We start from the raw sequence: 14,288 nt of genomic DNA on the forward strand, positions 1-14,288 counted from the left end.
TGTGAGCATTTTATGACTTTGTGTTTCTTTATGCCCTGTTAACCCATTGGTGTAGACCCTGGGGGATTCCTAAGCTTATCCCCCACAGTCTGGTACATTTGTTACAATATCAATATGTTATTGTTAAAGTCCATATCTTATTGGGATTTCTTTCATTTTTACCTAACGCCCCTTCTCTCTTCCAGGATCCCATCCAGAGGCTAGTTAGCCATCATGTATCCTTAGGCTCCTCTTTGCCATGATCGTTTCTCTGACTTTTCTAGTGTTTGATGACCTTGACAGTTTTGAGGAGCACTGGTCTACAGTTTTGTAAAATGTCCCTTGACTAAGATTTGACTGATGTGTTACTCATGACTAGACTGAAGTTATGGATTTTTGAGAGGCAGAGGTAAAGTGCTATTTTCATTACATCATATCAAGGGTGCCCACTGTTTACATGACTTAGCGCTGTTGCTGTTAACCATAGCTGAGGTAGTGTCTGTCTGTTTTCTACACTGATACTTCTCCCTCTTGGCATACTCTTTGGAAGAAAGTCACCATGTGCAGCCCACACTTAAGGAAGAGAGAGTTATGCTTCCCCTCCCTGAAAGTGGAATTGACCACCATGTAATTTCTCTGATCTTGCAGTGTTCTCTCTAGATCTCACTTCTACTCTGAGTTACCACCCCATTTCTCTGTTCCCTTTAAGACAAAATTATGTGTATTATATTCCAGGCCCTCCATTTTCCCTTGAACCTGCTCCAATCAGGGTTTCATGCCCCACTGCTCCATTAAAATTCCTCTCATCCAAGGTCACAGCGGCTAAACTCAATGGTCAGTTCTCAGTCTCTTTTTATTTGACATAGTTGATCACTCCTTCCTCCGTGAAGCACTTTCTTTACTTCTAGAATTCACACTCTCTTCATTTTCTTGTCTTCTTACAGGTTCCTCTTTATCTCTCTGACCTCCTCGAATGCCCCTGGGATTAGTCCATGGCCCTCTTCTTTTCTGTTTATCTACTTTACCCACTATCTTGTCAATTGCATCTGTATGGTAATAATGCCACATTTCTAGCCTAGGTCTCCCTCTTGACATCAGTACCATCTCTCTGTTTGCCTACTTGACAGATATTTCCAACTTAACAGCCCAGAAATGCTTCCCTCCCCCAAAGTTTTTCCCCATCTTGGCTAATGGCAACCCATCCTTCATTTGTTCAAGCTGAAAATATTAGTCGTCTGTGACTTCTAGCTTTCTCTCACAAGCCACATCCTGTCTCTCAGTGTATACTGGTAACTCTACCTTCAGGATCTATCTAATAATCTGATCACCTCTTACCACAGCCTCCACAGCCCTCCTGGTCCAAACCACCGTGAGATCCCACTGGCTAATTTCAGCAGCCTCCTAACTGGGCTCCCTGCTGCTACCACCCTGGCCCTCCTCGAGTCTCTTTCCAGCACAGCCACCGACCGGTGAACTAAAGTATATATGCAGGGGATATTATATCATTGTCCTCTTCAGAACCCTTCAGTAGCTTCCCACCTCACGGTAAACACCAAAGTCCTACATGCCTTTTCTCACTTCCTTCTTGTTTGCCTCACTCCAGCTCCATTGGCCTCCTCAGACAAGCAAGGAACATTTTCCTGCAGGTAGCCTTGAGGCTCATTTCCTTACCTCCTTTGTGTTTTTGATGAACTATTATCTCTCCTGATCACTCTTTTAAAATCAACACCCCCCCCAGGGCGCCTGGGTGGCCTAGTCATTTGAGCTTCTGACTCTTGGTTTAGGCTCAGGTCATGATCTCACAGTCTGTGAGTTGGAGCTCTGCAGGTTCAAGCCTCATTGTTGGGCTCTGCACTGCCCAACAGTGCTTGGGATTCTCTCTGCCTCTCTCTCTGCCCCTTTCCTGTCTCTGTCTCTCAAACTAAACTAAACTAAACTAGACACTCCCCTCCTCCTTATGCCCCTTTCCTGCTTCCTTTTTCTCTCCATCACTTACCATCTTTCAAATATTTTGTAGATTTTTATTTGTTTTTTTTGCCAATCTAGAAGTAAGCTTCAAGGGGACAGTGTGAGAAGTAAGCGGGAGGAGTCATTTTTAGAAATACCAAATAAAAGCTGTGCTGCCTAACGATAGGTTTGCAACCTATTGGGAATATGTATGAGCCCCCTCACCCCATAGTGGAGTCCCAAACCCTTAGACACTTCGCTTCCTGGTTCTTCCCCTCTCTCTTTCCTGTGCTTATTTTTGCACGCTTTGCAATGAACATGCGCCAAAGAGCAGAGGGAAAAGGGACTGAAGGTCTCTGTGTCACCTCAGGGAATGTACATTTGTGCCAGTCAGACTACTTTTTGCCTTACGTGGGGACAGGCAACATCCAGGTAAGCTGTCACTGCTATAGTACTCAGCCAATGAGGAACCAGGGGAGGGGCTTACATACTAGGAGATAAGTTGTCTGCTGTGACTTCCCCCAGTTTGCCTGTTCATTAGATACTTCGCTCTTGCAAGAACGTTGATTAAAGCTTCGCTTCACTGTGCTCTGAGTCTCAACATCCCTCCTTTGATTGGGTCAGTGGGCTTATTTCTCACAGGCAGAGAATTTTTTGTTTGCCTTATGTCCTGCTTACTCCTTTAGCATCTGAAAGTGTACGTAGTACAGTGTAGGCATTCAATAAATATCTGCGATTGAATGAATAATGAACAGATGTCTGTTAAATATCCAAAACCTTCTTGGGCAAACTATCAAACAAAGCGTTGTACCTGATACAAGTCATGGTCCCTGCTTTTAGGGATTTTCCAATTTAAGGTAGGCAACAGGCCTATGCACATTTTTTTTTTTACACATTTATTTATTTTTGAGAGACAGAGAGAAGCAGACTGCAAGTGGGGGAGGGGCAGAGAGAGAAGGAGACACACAATCCGAAGCAGGCTCCAGGCTCTGAGCTGTCAGCACAGAGCCCGACACGCGACTCGAACCCACAAACCATGAGATCATGACCTGAGCCAAAGTCGGACGCTTCACCGACTAAGCCACCCAGGTGCCCTGGCGTATACACATTTTATAAAGTTTAACAAAGGAAGAAAACATGGGGAGATAGTACTGATCATAACCTGGGTAAGGAATTACACAGCTCTGCTTCAGACTGAAATGCTGGTGTTCAGGGTGAACTGTTGTAAAATTTTCTCCCAGAGGTAGTTAATGTTAGGTCCTTACCTGAGTCTGGGATTGAGGAGGGAGTAGGGCAGAAGGCTATGTGAAAAATCATGCATAGCCCTTCCATGGAATATGAGTCCTGCTCAAGTATGGGTAAAATGTAAACATAAGCTTAAGTATGGATAAGAATTACTTCTTGTAAAATGTATTTATTACCTAGTGGGTTTTCTTTTTAATTTTATTTAAATCAAGTTAGTTAGCATATAGTCTAATAATGATTTCAGGAGTAGAATTCAGTGATTCATCACTTATATATAACACCCAGTGCTCATCCCAACAAGTGTCCTCCTTAATGCTCATCCCCGTTTAGCCCATCCCCCCCCCCACCTCCCTTGCAGCAATCCTTCGTTTGTTCTCTGTGTTTAAGAGTCTCTTATGGTTTGCCTCCCTCTCCCTTTTTATCTTATTTTTCCTTCCCTTCCCCTATGTTTAGCTAGTGGGTGTTAATGCTATAGTCTGGTAAGAGGAGTTGAGCTAACTGACACATTTGACTTGTGTTATTTCTTTGGGAATTAAAAATATCTTCAATCTTAAATGTTCTTTTAAAAGAATGCCTAATTGCGTTGTGTGCTTTGTAGGAAGAAAGAGAGACTTCTTTTCCTTTTCCCATTATATTGTCTCAAAACAAACTTTGCAAGAGTGCAGTCTTAAGTTACTAGGGGTTTTGACTTGTGGTTATATGCAAATACAAAGATTCCAAACAAGGGTGTGTTGCATTAGTCTAAAAAATCCCTTCAGAGACATATTTGCATGTGGAGAGTGCTTTCTGCAGTTGAATTCCCCAGTGGTTAGCATTACCTAGATAGTCTTGCTCTCTCAAACAGAGCCCAAAAGGACCTTTGAGCGTCAAATGAGTATTAAGCAATCAGTATCTTCAGATACACTAATCTGAACTGTTCAGGTGGACTTTTTGGCTTCTATTATGCCAAGATGCCTTTCAAAGAAAAGATTTGCCTTCCAAAAAAAATTTTTTTAAACAATGCTTAACTATAGCGTATTTTTCTTAAAAAAATTTTTTTAATGTTTATTTATTTTTGAGAGAGAGAGAGAGAGAGAGAGAACAGGGGAGGGACAGAGAGAGAGAGAGAGAGACACACACAGAATCTGAAACAGATTCCAAGCTCTGAGCTGTCAGTACAGAGCCCGATGCAGGCCTGGAACTCGGGAACGAGATCATGACTTGAGCTGAAGTTGGACGCTCAACAGACTGAGCCTCCCAGAAGCCCCAACAGTGTATTTTTCTTAATTTATCTTTTCATTTAGAATGCTCTTAAGTTTAACAACACAATTAGTCATTGAGAACTTTACTCTTTATTTGTTTAGTGCCATGAATAAACAAAGATCTATGTTTTGGAAGAAAACAGGAAAGGATTAGAGAAAACTATGAATATGGAAGGATCTGAGTAATAAACATGTCAAGAATTTGCCTTCCTGTATCATCACATTGAAACTCTTGTCTAGAATTTGACCCAAATGAATTATACACTTTATGGATGCTGATAATGCTCGTTAGTGGTGTTTCTATGCAGAATGCATCATCATTGAAGAAAAGCTATTAAGGTTTGTACTATGAATCACCAGTTAGAGAAAGAGAAAATGTATTTCGTTTCTTATCCTGGAAGCAACCCATGCATGCGGTATCCATTTCAACTGAGCCTGGGTCAGTTTTACTCCATGAACTGTTGCTACTAGAAAAATGCCTCTGCTTTCCATAGACCTGGTGCAAACTCAGAACCCTTTGATCCTGGTCAGTGTTAGGGAAGTAAAACCTCAGCTCTTTTGGTATCTGTTGTGTCTCAAGTCACAAGGTGGGAGAGCACAGAATCATGGCCTGTTGCACTCTTAAAAGGGAAATTCAGGGGGTGCCTGGGTGGCGCAGTCGGTTAAGCATCCGACTTCAGCCAGGTCACGATCTCGCGGTCCGTGAGTTCGAGCCCCGCGTCGGGCTCTGGGCTGATGGCTCGGAGCCTGGAGCCCGTTTCCGATTCTGTGTCTCCCTCTCTCTCTGCCCCTTCCCCGTTCATGCTCTGCCTCTCTCTGTCCCAAAAATAAAATAAAAAACGTTGAAAAAAAAATAAAAAATAAAATAAAAAAAAAAAAGGGAAATTCAGAAACTGAACAAAGAAAAAGAAAACTGGGGAATAGAATGATGTGGGAAATCCGATATTCCCTGGGACTTGAAAAGTTAACTCTAGATCTCCTTTGGGGTTATAAACTATTCCTTTTTTAAGTTTGTTTGTTTGTTTGTGTATTTATTTAGAGAGCATGAGCAGGGGAGGCGGCAGGGAGAGAGAGAGGGAGAGAGAGAATCCCAAGCAGGCTCTGCACTATCAGCAAAGAGCCTGATGCGACGCAGGGCTTGAACTCACAAACTGTGAGATCATGACCTAAGCTGAAACCGAGAGTTGGATGCCACCCAGGTGCCCCTAAACCATTCCTTTTCTACTGTGAGAATTGTGAGCCATAAAATGTTTTTACCTTTTTATGTACAAATATGGTATATGAGACTCCTGGTACTTCTGCGGCCAGATGGATCCTCCCAAAACTAAAGCTTCCATCTTTGCACTGCCTTCTCAGAAATCTTTGGCCTTGTTTACTTTCAGAACAGAGTTTAAGTTTGTGTGCTAACACCCAGGGCCTCTGCCACTCAGCAAATACGTATTGAACATCTACTATGTGCCAAGTGCGTACCTACGAAGGTAACAGGGAGACCCCATGGGGCTTGTTCACCTTTTCTTTAACGTGAACCCTCTGCTCTAAGCATACTGGCCTCTTCTTTGCCCTCTCAGGCCCTTTCCTTCATTTCTGGAACAATTCCCCATCTGACAGGCTCTTCTGTTTTGTCCCAATTCAACCCTGTTGTAAAGTGAGCTGATGTCATAACCGAACAAACATGAGTTGGTGCCTTGGTGAGTCAGAAACTGCACCAGGTTGCGTTTTCCCACAAAGAAAACTTTTGTATGCGGCAAATAAGATCATGGGGACTGGCTTCCAAAGCCATGACTGCCTGAGAGAGGGTGAATGGGTTCCTTTTGTTCAGTGTTAGGATGAATATTTGGATTGGGAAGCCTTGTCTTCCTGTTTAGAGGTGAGCATAACATCACACATGCACCTTAAGGAAACATGACAATATGACATCGTGTGTTATGTAAATGACACTGAAGCTCCTCCTTGGGTGGAGATTTTAGTATTATAATGAGATAAAGATAATCATAAGTTATTCCACAGCTCACTCCATGGGCCAGCCGCACAAGCTCCAGGCTGGTTTAGCATAAATGATCTGGGTGGTCTGGGCCAGTAGGAGGTCTTGTCAAGACAGTCACCATCACCTGGGGTTGTTCCGGGGGGGGGGGGGGGGGGGCGGGGGGGGGTGGTTTTGGGTTTCATTTGTCTGAGTTAAGGGAAAAGCCAGAAAGTAGAGCTTAGGGAAAAATGTAACACAAAAGTTAATGCGTGTAGCAGGTGGATAGTAAAGGCCAGGTCCTGGGGTCTAGCTGGTGACAACGTCCCACCCTCATACTCCTCCCTGACTGTGGTAGCCCACAAGGCTGTCATCTCCCTTCATGTCTCATCCCAAAATCAGGTCATGTCTTATCCGGAGTTTTAAAGTAGAGAGGGAACTGTTTGTTTTTTTTTAAATTAATTAATTTTTTTAAGTAATCTCTACACCAGCGTGGGGCTTGAACTCATGACCCCAAGACCAAGAGTCACATGCTCTTCCAACTGAGCCAGCCAGGCGCCCTGAGACGGCGCTGTTTTATTTTAGTTTTTTATAAAAGCTTGCTGTATGTTGTATAAGTATTATTAATTTATATGGTACATGATGCCTGATACTCTATAAATGTCAGCCAAGTAATCTACTAATAGAAAAAGTAGAAACCTAAACTTTCACTTTGCTGAGATTTGATATTTAGTGTTCCCCTGTTGGGATGTTAATCTGGAGACTGGGAAGTGTTCTAAAGACTGGAAGAGGTATTTTAAGGTCAGTGCTCCTATAATCAGCAGACCAGAGAGGGGCAACCAAATTTAGTGTCTGTTTTGGGAGGGACTTCAAATGGACTTCAGAGGATGTTTACTGATGAGAAGTTTGAAATTGCTCAGCGACTTGCCTAGAGTTGCACCATAGGCCAATGGCAGAGCCACGAATAAACACACATTTTCATGCGTATACCCAGGGGGCCACAAGGGTCCTCTGTCTTGATGGAGACTTCCCTTTTGAAGACAATGTAGTCTACTTTTGGGGTTCACAGTTCACTCCTTTATTTTGTTTCCTAACTGAAATTCCCATGATTTTTTTTCTCCCCAGTATAGTATATTAATTCCAATAATTCCTTGAGTATCGGCCTCTCTTTAGAAGTATGCATAATTTTAAACTTGGCTCAGGCTCCAGAAACCATTCCTCTAGGAAGCTTTCCATGATGCCCTTATCTTTTTGAGAGGGATAGAGAGGGATAGAGTCCCAAGCCGACTCTGTGCTGTTAGTGCAGAGCCCAATGCAGGGCTCCATCTCACGAAACGTGACATCATGACCTGGGCGGTGAAATCAAGAATGAGTCGCTCAACCGACTGAGCCACCCAGGTGCCCCCCCGCCTTTTTTTAAAGATTTTATTTTTAAATAATCTCTACACCCAACATGGGGCTTGAACCCACAATCCCAAGATCAAGAGTTGCACACTCCCCCGACTGGGCCAGCCAGGCACCTCCATGAGGCCCCCATTTTTAGTTAGGGACCCCTCTTCTTGCTGCACATACACTTGACGTATGCAATTACTATACTACTAGCACAGTCAACAAATGTTTGAACTTGTTAAAAAGTGAAATTCAACCAAGTAAATCTGAAGATTTTAATTGGCTTTATTTAATAATTCATGAATCAGTCAGTATTCCGTCTAGCAAGTAGAAGGGAGTTCCGGGGAGTTGTACAAAATGGAAGGTTATTTTCCAGGAAAGATGGTGGGGCAAGAAAAATTATTAGCAAAAGAAAAGTATTGTTCTGCTTAGGTCATGACCTCACGGTTCATAGGTTTCAGCCTCAGTTCAGCAGAGAAGCTGCTTGGGATTTTCTCTCCTTCACTCTCTGCCCCTCCCCCTCCCCTCAAAATAAATAAACAAAAACTTAAAGGGAAAAAAAAAAAAAAAGGATTGTTCCTGGCAAGATTCTTTCCCTTAGGGAGAAGAGCAGGGGGTCTTATCATGCAGATTACCTCATCTTCCTCTGGGGATACAGAGGGCCCATGCAACAGATTACTTCAAAGGAACTGATTAGAAAATTCCTGACTAACTGGGTAAGATATTTCTGATGCAGGTTGAAACTACAGTATTGGATTAGGTATTTAGCCCCATTTGGTGACTTGGCCTAAGTGATGCCATTTTGGGCCTGTTAACAAATTGTACCGATTTGCACTATTTCCCCTAAGAGCTTTTAGAAATAGTTAAAGTGTTTATGAAAAGTGTGCCTCAACCAAATAGGTAGATCACATCATCAAAAGAAATACATTAAAAATTAAGTTACTGGGGTGCCAGCTGGCTTAGTCGGTTGAGCATCTGACTTCAGCTCAGGTCATGATCTTCCGGTCCGTGGGTTCTAGCCCCACGTCAGTCTCTGTGCTGACAGCTCAGAGCCTGGAGCCTGCTTCAGATTCTGTCTCTCTCTCTCTCTCTCTCTCTCTCTCTCTGCTCCTCTCCCGCTCTGTCTCTCTCTCAAAAATAAACATTAAAGCAAACTTAATTTAAAAAAAATAGAGAGTTACTATATCTTGATAAATATTTTTGCTTTGAAGGTCCCCTTCTATTTTTTAGTGTGAAGCTATCTAAAACATATATTGACAGTTGGATAGTCCTTGCCTCTTCATGAGACATCATCTCTTCCAAGAAATAGATAATAAAGATATTCTTGCCAGAACTTAAAATATGGAGGAAAGGCAAAAACAGTCCAACTTAATGATGTCAGATACGTTATTGTAGCTGTTTTTTCCTTTACAGCCTAAGCATACATTCCAGTTGAATGTCTCAACTTCATCATCCTTTATTGGATATGCCACTTCCTTTCACCCTTTTCTGATACAAGATGTGACTGAATAACATAACGTTTAAGATGAAACTTTGTGGGTATTGACCAGGATAGACTAAGTTATACGCAGTAACAAGCACTGCCCAAATCACTGCCAGTGGTTAACATAACTGAAGTTTGCTTTTTGCTTGTGGGAACAGCACTGAGAGTCCAGAACAGCTGACCTCATGAGGTGGCCCAGCATTCCAGGTGGCTTTGATCTTGAAGCACCCCCGTATCAACATGTGCTTATACCTGGTGGCGAGCATGGGTGCTTGGTGAATTGCCCCCTGGCTCTTCAGTGTTCCTGGCTGAAAGGGACACATAGGCATAACTAACCCAGGGCAGGAAGATGTAATCCTCTCTGAAGGGGCAGAAGATTGGAAATATTGGTGAGCACTGGTAATATCTACCGAGTCCATTTTTGGTCCACAGGAAGAGGGGGGCAGTTATGGTTGCATATTGTGATCTCTGTCAACTTTCAGGATGTACTTATACTCTCAGCAAAAACAGAAAGTTGAAGGAAACTGAATAGTCTAGCAAACCCTTGAAGGACTGAAAATGTGGAGAGAAGGGATGCCATATTAAATCAAAAGATGTTTGTCTTTCTGATGTCTTGATTCAAATACCGCAGCTATTGGGGTGCCTGGGTGGCTCAGTGGGTTAAGTGTCTGACTTCTGCTCAGGTCCTGATCTCACAGTTCGTGAGTTCGAGCTCCACATCAGCCTCTGTGCTGACAGCTTGGGACCTGGAGCCTGCTTTGGATTCTGTGTCTCCCTCTCTGCCCCTCTCCCACTCGTGGATGTGTGCTCTCTCTCTCTCAAAAATAAATAAATGTTAAAAAAAAAAATTCAAGTACTATAACTAGTGTAGTAGCTCCCTAAGAAATTTTTTAAAACTTTAGAGTCTTTTAGAGTCTGAAATAGACTGAACAGAGATAGTTCTGTAGGGGGCTTATTACACTTCTCAGGTCTGAGCCCCTGTTCGTCTTTTAAAAGGACATCAACCTTTGGAGAGTATCACTGGGGGATAGGTGAGTCCTCCAATGAGGTTACCTTGGTTACTGCTGGAGAGAAGCTTCCAGATTTGTGTGTGGCAGAAGAAAAGGCTGATTTCCATAGCCAGTTATGGTGACGTGTTGAGGGTCCCCACGACCACACTCGGATGACAATTGGATTTTATCCATCCATGTGTATCTGGCTTTTAAATTTTTTAGACTTTCCAGAGGATAAAGGTATGAGACAGGGTGTCTGGGTGACTCAGTCGGTTAAGTGACCAACTCTTGATTTCAGCTCAGGACACGATCCCATGGCTCATGGGATTGAGTTCTGTGTCGACCCCCGTATCGGGCTCTGTGCTGACAGCTAAGACACTGTTTGGGATTTTCTCTCTTCCTCTCTCTCTGCCCCTGCCCTGCTTGTGCTCACATTTTCTCTCTCTCAAAATAAATAAACATTAAAAAAAATAATTAAAAAAATAAAAATTATAAATAATATGAACTAAAATGTATAAAGTATCCCTACACATGTATTCCAATAAAAGTAAACTATTTTTGGGTTCTTCCTGTTGCGATTTCTACAGCGGAGCGACTTTCAAACAGCTGGCTGGATGTTCGTCACATCGAAAAATATGTTGACCAAGGTAAAAGTGGAACAAGAGAACTACTCTGGTCCTGGGCACAGAAAAACAAGACCATCGGTGACTTGTTACAGATCCTCCAGGAGATGGGGCATCATCGAGCTATCCATTTAATTGTGAATCATGGTAAACATTTATGATTCTTATGATGTGGCTCTCTATCTATTTTATAGAGTTTGCAATTTATAAATATAAATATTGCATTTTGTTCAAGACCATGACTGGTTATACTATATGTCAAGGATTCCTTACCTGAAGCTTTATCTGAAGGCTTTTGTCACTTCTTTTGGGTGACACTTTCTTTCCTTATTGCCTATGTTATACAACACAGTCCTTTCTACCACTTGTTTAGGTTTTTAAAATTTTTTACTTGTAAACTACACATTAAAAAAATTTTTTTTAAATATTTATTTTCGAGATAGAGACAGAGACAGAGTGTGAGCAGGGGAGGGGCAGAAAGCGAGGGAGACACAGAATCCGAAGCAGGCTCTAGACTTTGCTGGAGCTGTCAGCACAGAGCCCCACGCAGGGCTCGAACTCACAAGCGGTGAGATCATGACCTGAGCCGAAATCAGATGCTTAACCGACTGAGCCACCCAGGTACCTCTAAATTACACTTTTTTAAACATTTCATTCTTAGCTAAGAGAATCAGTTTTCCATCCAAAACTCTGACACTATTTGAATCATAAACAGAATCACAGTGTTTGAGTAAAACATAAATACTTTTATAATTAGCTTTGTCATATAAGTCAAAATATAATTGGATTCTCTCTTCCCCCGCCCTTGTATTTTAGTGCAAATGATGCCTGGGGCTTATCTTTTATCTTCAGTGCTGTTTTTATGCCAGGGCCTCTAACTCTGCCTTATGAGTCTCGTTTCACAGTGGCCTAATACCTCCCTCTATTTGTCTTGTGTGTTTCTGATGCTGTGTCATGACTTACATACACTTAAAGCAACCTGATAAGTAAAGCTCATGAAACTTTTTCTGTTCATTCTTTATCAATAAAATAAGTTCCTAATGTCCCCTGTTCTGTTTACTCCACTTTAGATTTATTCACTTCAACAAGAATGATCCTGAGTGATCTTGGGTCTTATGTTACAGACTCAGGGCTCTTAGGCTGAAAATTCTTTTGAATCAGCATCCTTGTTCTTTTGGCTCTTTTGTCCAGAGGTATTTTTAGTTCCGTATATTTGCATGCAAATATAACTCTACCTTATCACCCTACCTAGAAAAAAATCCTGCGAAATTTGTACCAGAACACTGTACCTTCAGATTGACTTTTATATGCTTTTTACGTTTAATGGGATATTAGACAGTTCCCAATAGGCTCCCACTACGGTATTTCCCGTAAAAAGTGGCTCATCTCTTTTGTCACTGTTTCCTCACTTGGTTTAGTCCCATGGAATGCTTCACTACGAAGCTGACTGACCAAGTAAAGTACAGTGACTCCCTGGACACTGTAAATGCACTGCCTTTTCATTCTCTGAGCCTTTTCCAGCTGCTGAAACCACCCACACAACTTATCGTTCACAATATAAACTCACACCAATCTGATAGGACACAGGGTTATGTTTTACGTTTACAGATTCTGGAATAGATTTCAGGATACCTTTTCACTCTCTGTGTTGTTTATTTACACAGCAGAGAATGATGTGGACTGTGAGTAGACGAAAATTTCACATCCTTGCTTGACTCCTGTTGCACGTGCAAAATTGATTTCATTTTTAAAAATAGGAGATTCGCTGATTGGTGGAAAGACAATTATTTACTGCCCTAGTATCAGGAGATAGGTAAATCTGAGATGAAGAGGAGGATAGCATTTTGGTCTGAGTCCTTTGCTGAGAAAAATAGCATTATTTAATTGCAACTTGTTGAGTGGATGCTTTGAAACTAAATCTTTAAAATGTTAGCTGTTTATAGCTTGTTCAAAGAAGCAGCGTGATGATTCATGGAAACCATTAAGTGAGCCTACTGAACACGTGTCTCCTATGATAGCTACTCAATGAATTAGAAGTTAGAGTTCCTAACTGAAAGTGCATAAAAAGATTCAGTCTTTGTTTGTTGCTCCCATGGACAGACTTACCAGTTATCCAAATAATCCATTATTTGCTCAAATATCCATTTTTGCCTCCCTTCCCTTGAAATTGTCAGTTTGGTGGGATGGTTTTCATTTTAGAGGAGAGATCACTTTGTGGATTTGGAATTTCTTACAAGTCCTCCTGAGAAAAGTCTTGTATTTCCTCCCAGTCACTATTCCTGCGATTCAGGTGGCTGACATTAGGTGTTTTCACATCCATAAAGCATTCCCTCATATCTCAGGACATAGCCTAGTTGTTCAAGAAACAAGAATCCTTACCTGCTTTCATTATATTTCTGGTATGCCTGCTCTTACATATCACATTTTGCATTTATATTTCAATGGTCATAATTGTTTTCTACTTTTGACATAAAATCCACAGTTTTCTGCTGGCTTCTTAGGAGAGCCATTTTGAATCTTCAATTTTATATGACAATGAATATTGCCTTCCTTTTTATGGGCAACAAAAGGACAATGACTTTTAGTGCCCTTAGTTCAAATTTTATTCTACACGATACTTCCCCATGATGTTTATTTCTTTTTCTTGCCTAATTGCCCTGGCTAGAACCTCTGGTATAAGGTTGAATAGAAGTGGCAAGATCAGACTTTTTTTTCTTGTTCCTGATGTAAAGGGGAAAGCATTCAGTTTTTCATAATGATGTATGACATTATTTGTGGGCTTTTCACAGATACCCTTTATTAAATTGAGGGAATTCTCTTCTATTCCTTGGGTTTTTACGATAGGTTAGTGGATTTCATGGGTTTAGTTCTTCATTCTATTAATGTGGTGTATTACATTGGTTGATTTTCATATTGTAAGCCAATCTTGGATTCCCGAATGAATCCCACTTGATCATGGCATATAATCTTACATGTTTCTGGATTTACGTTGCTAATATTTCATTGAGGACTTGTTGTTGTTGAAGACTTCTGCATCTATGTTCATAAGAGATATTGGACTATAGTTTTCCTGTGAAGTTTTACCTGGCATTGGTATTAGGATAATATTGGGTCTCATAGAATGATTTGGGAGTTGTTTCCTCCTCTTCTATTTTGGAAAAATTTGTAAAGAACTGATGTTAAATTTTGTTTAAATATTTGATAGAATTCACCTGTGAATCCATTCAGGCCTGGGGTTTTGTGTGTAGGAAATCTTAAATTATTAATTCAGTCTCTTTCCTTGCAATAGGTCCATTCAGATTGTTTATTTCTTCTTGAGTTAGTTATGGCAGTTTGTGTCTTTCTAGGAATCTGTCTGTGCCATTTCAGTTATCTAATTTTTTAAGTTTATTTATTTATTTTGAGAGAGCACGCAAGTGGGGAAGGAGC

At 41.4% G+C, this 14,288-nt stretch overlaps 1 protein-coding gene across 1 annotated transcript in view; it reads left to right on the plus strand.

The window, feature by feature from the left end:
- The window catches only part of IRAK3 (interleukin 1 receptor associated kinase 3), a 54,978-nt gene that overhangs the window by 7,378 nt on the left and 33,312 nt on the right, over positions 1–14,288 (plus strand). The window contains exon 2 of the mRNA XM_027071316.2: positions 10,824–11,006. Within this exon, the coding sequence (XP_026927117.2) occupies positions 10,824–11,006 (183 nt within the window). The remainder of the gene's footprint in view (positions 1–10,823; positions 11,007–14,288) is intronic.

The sequence above is a fragment of the Acinonyx jubatus genome, chromosome B4 (genome assembly GCF_027475565.1).
Source record: "Acinonyx jubatus isolate Ajub_Pintada_27869175 chromosome B4, VMU_Ajub_asm_v1.0, whole genome shotgun sequence".
Lineage (NCBI taxonomy): Eukaryota > Metazoa > Chordata > Mammalia > Carnivora > Felidae > Acinonyx > Acinonyx jubatus.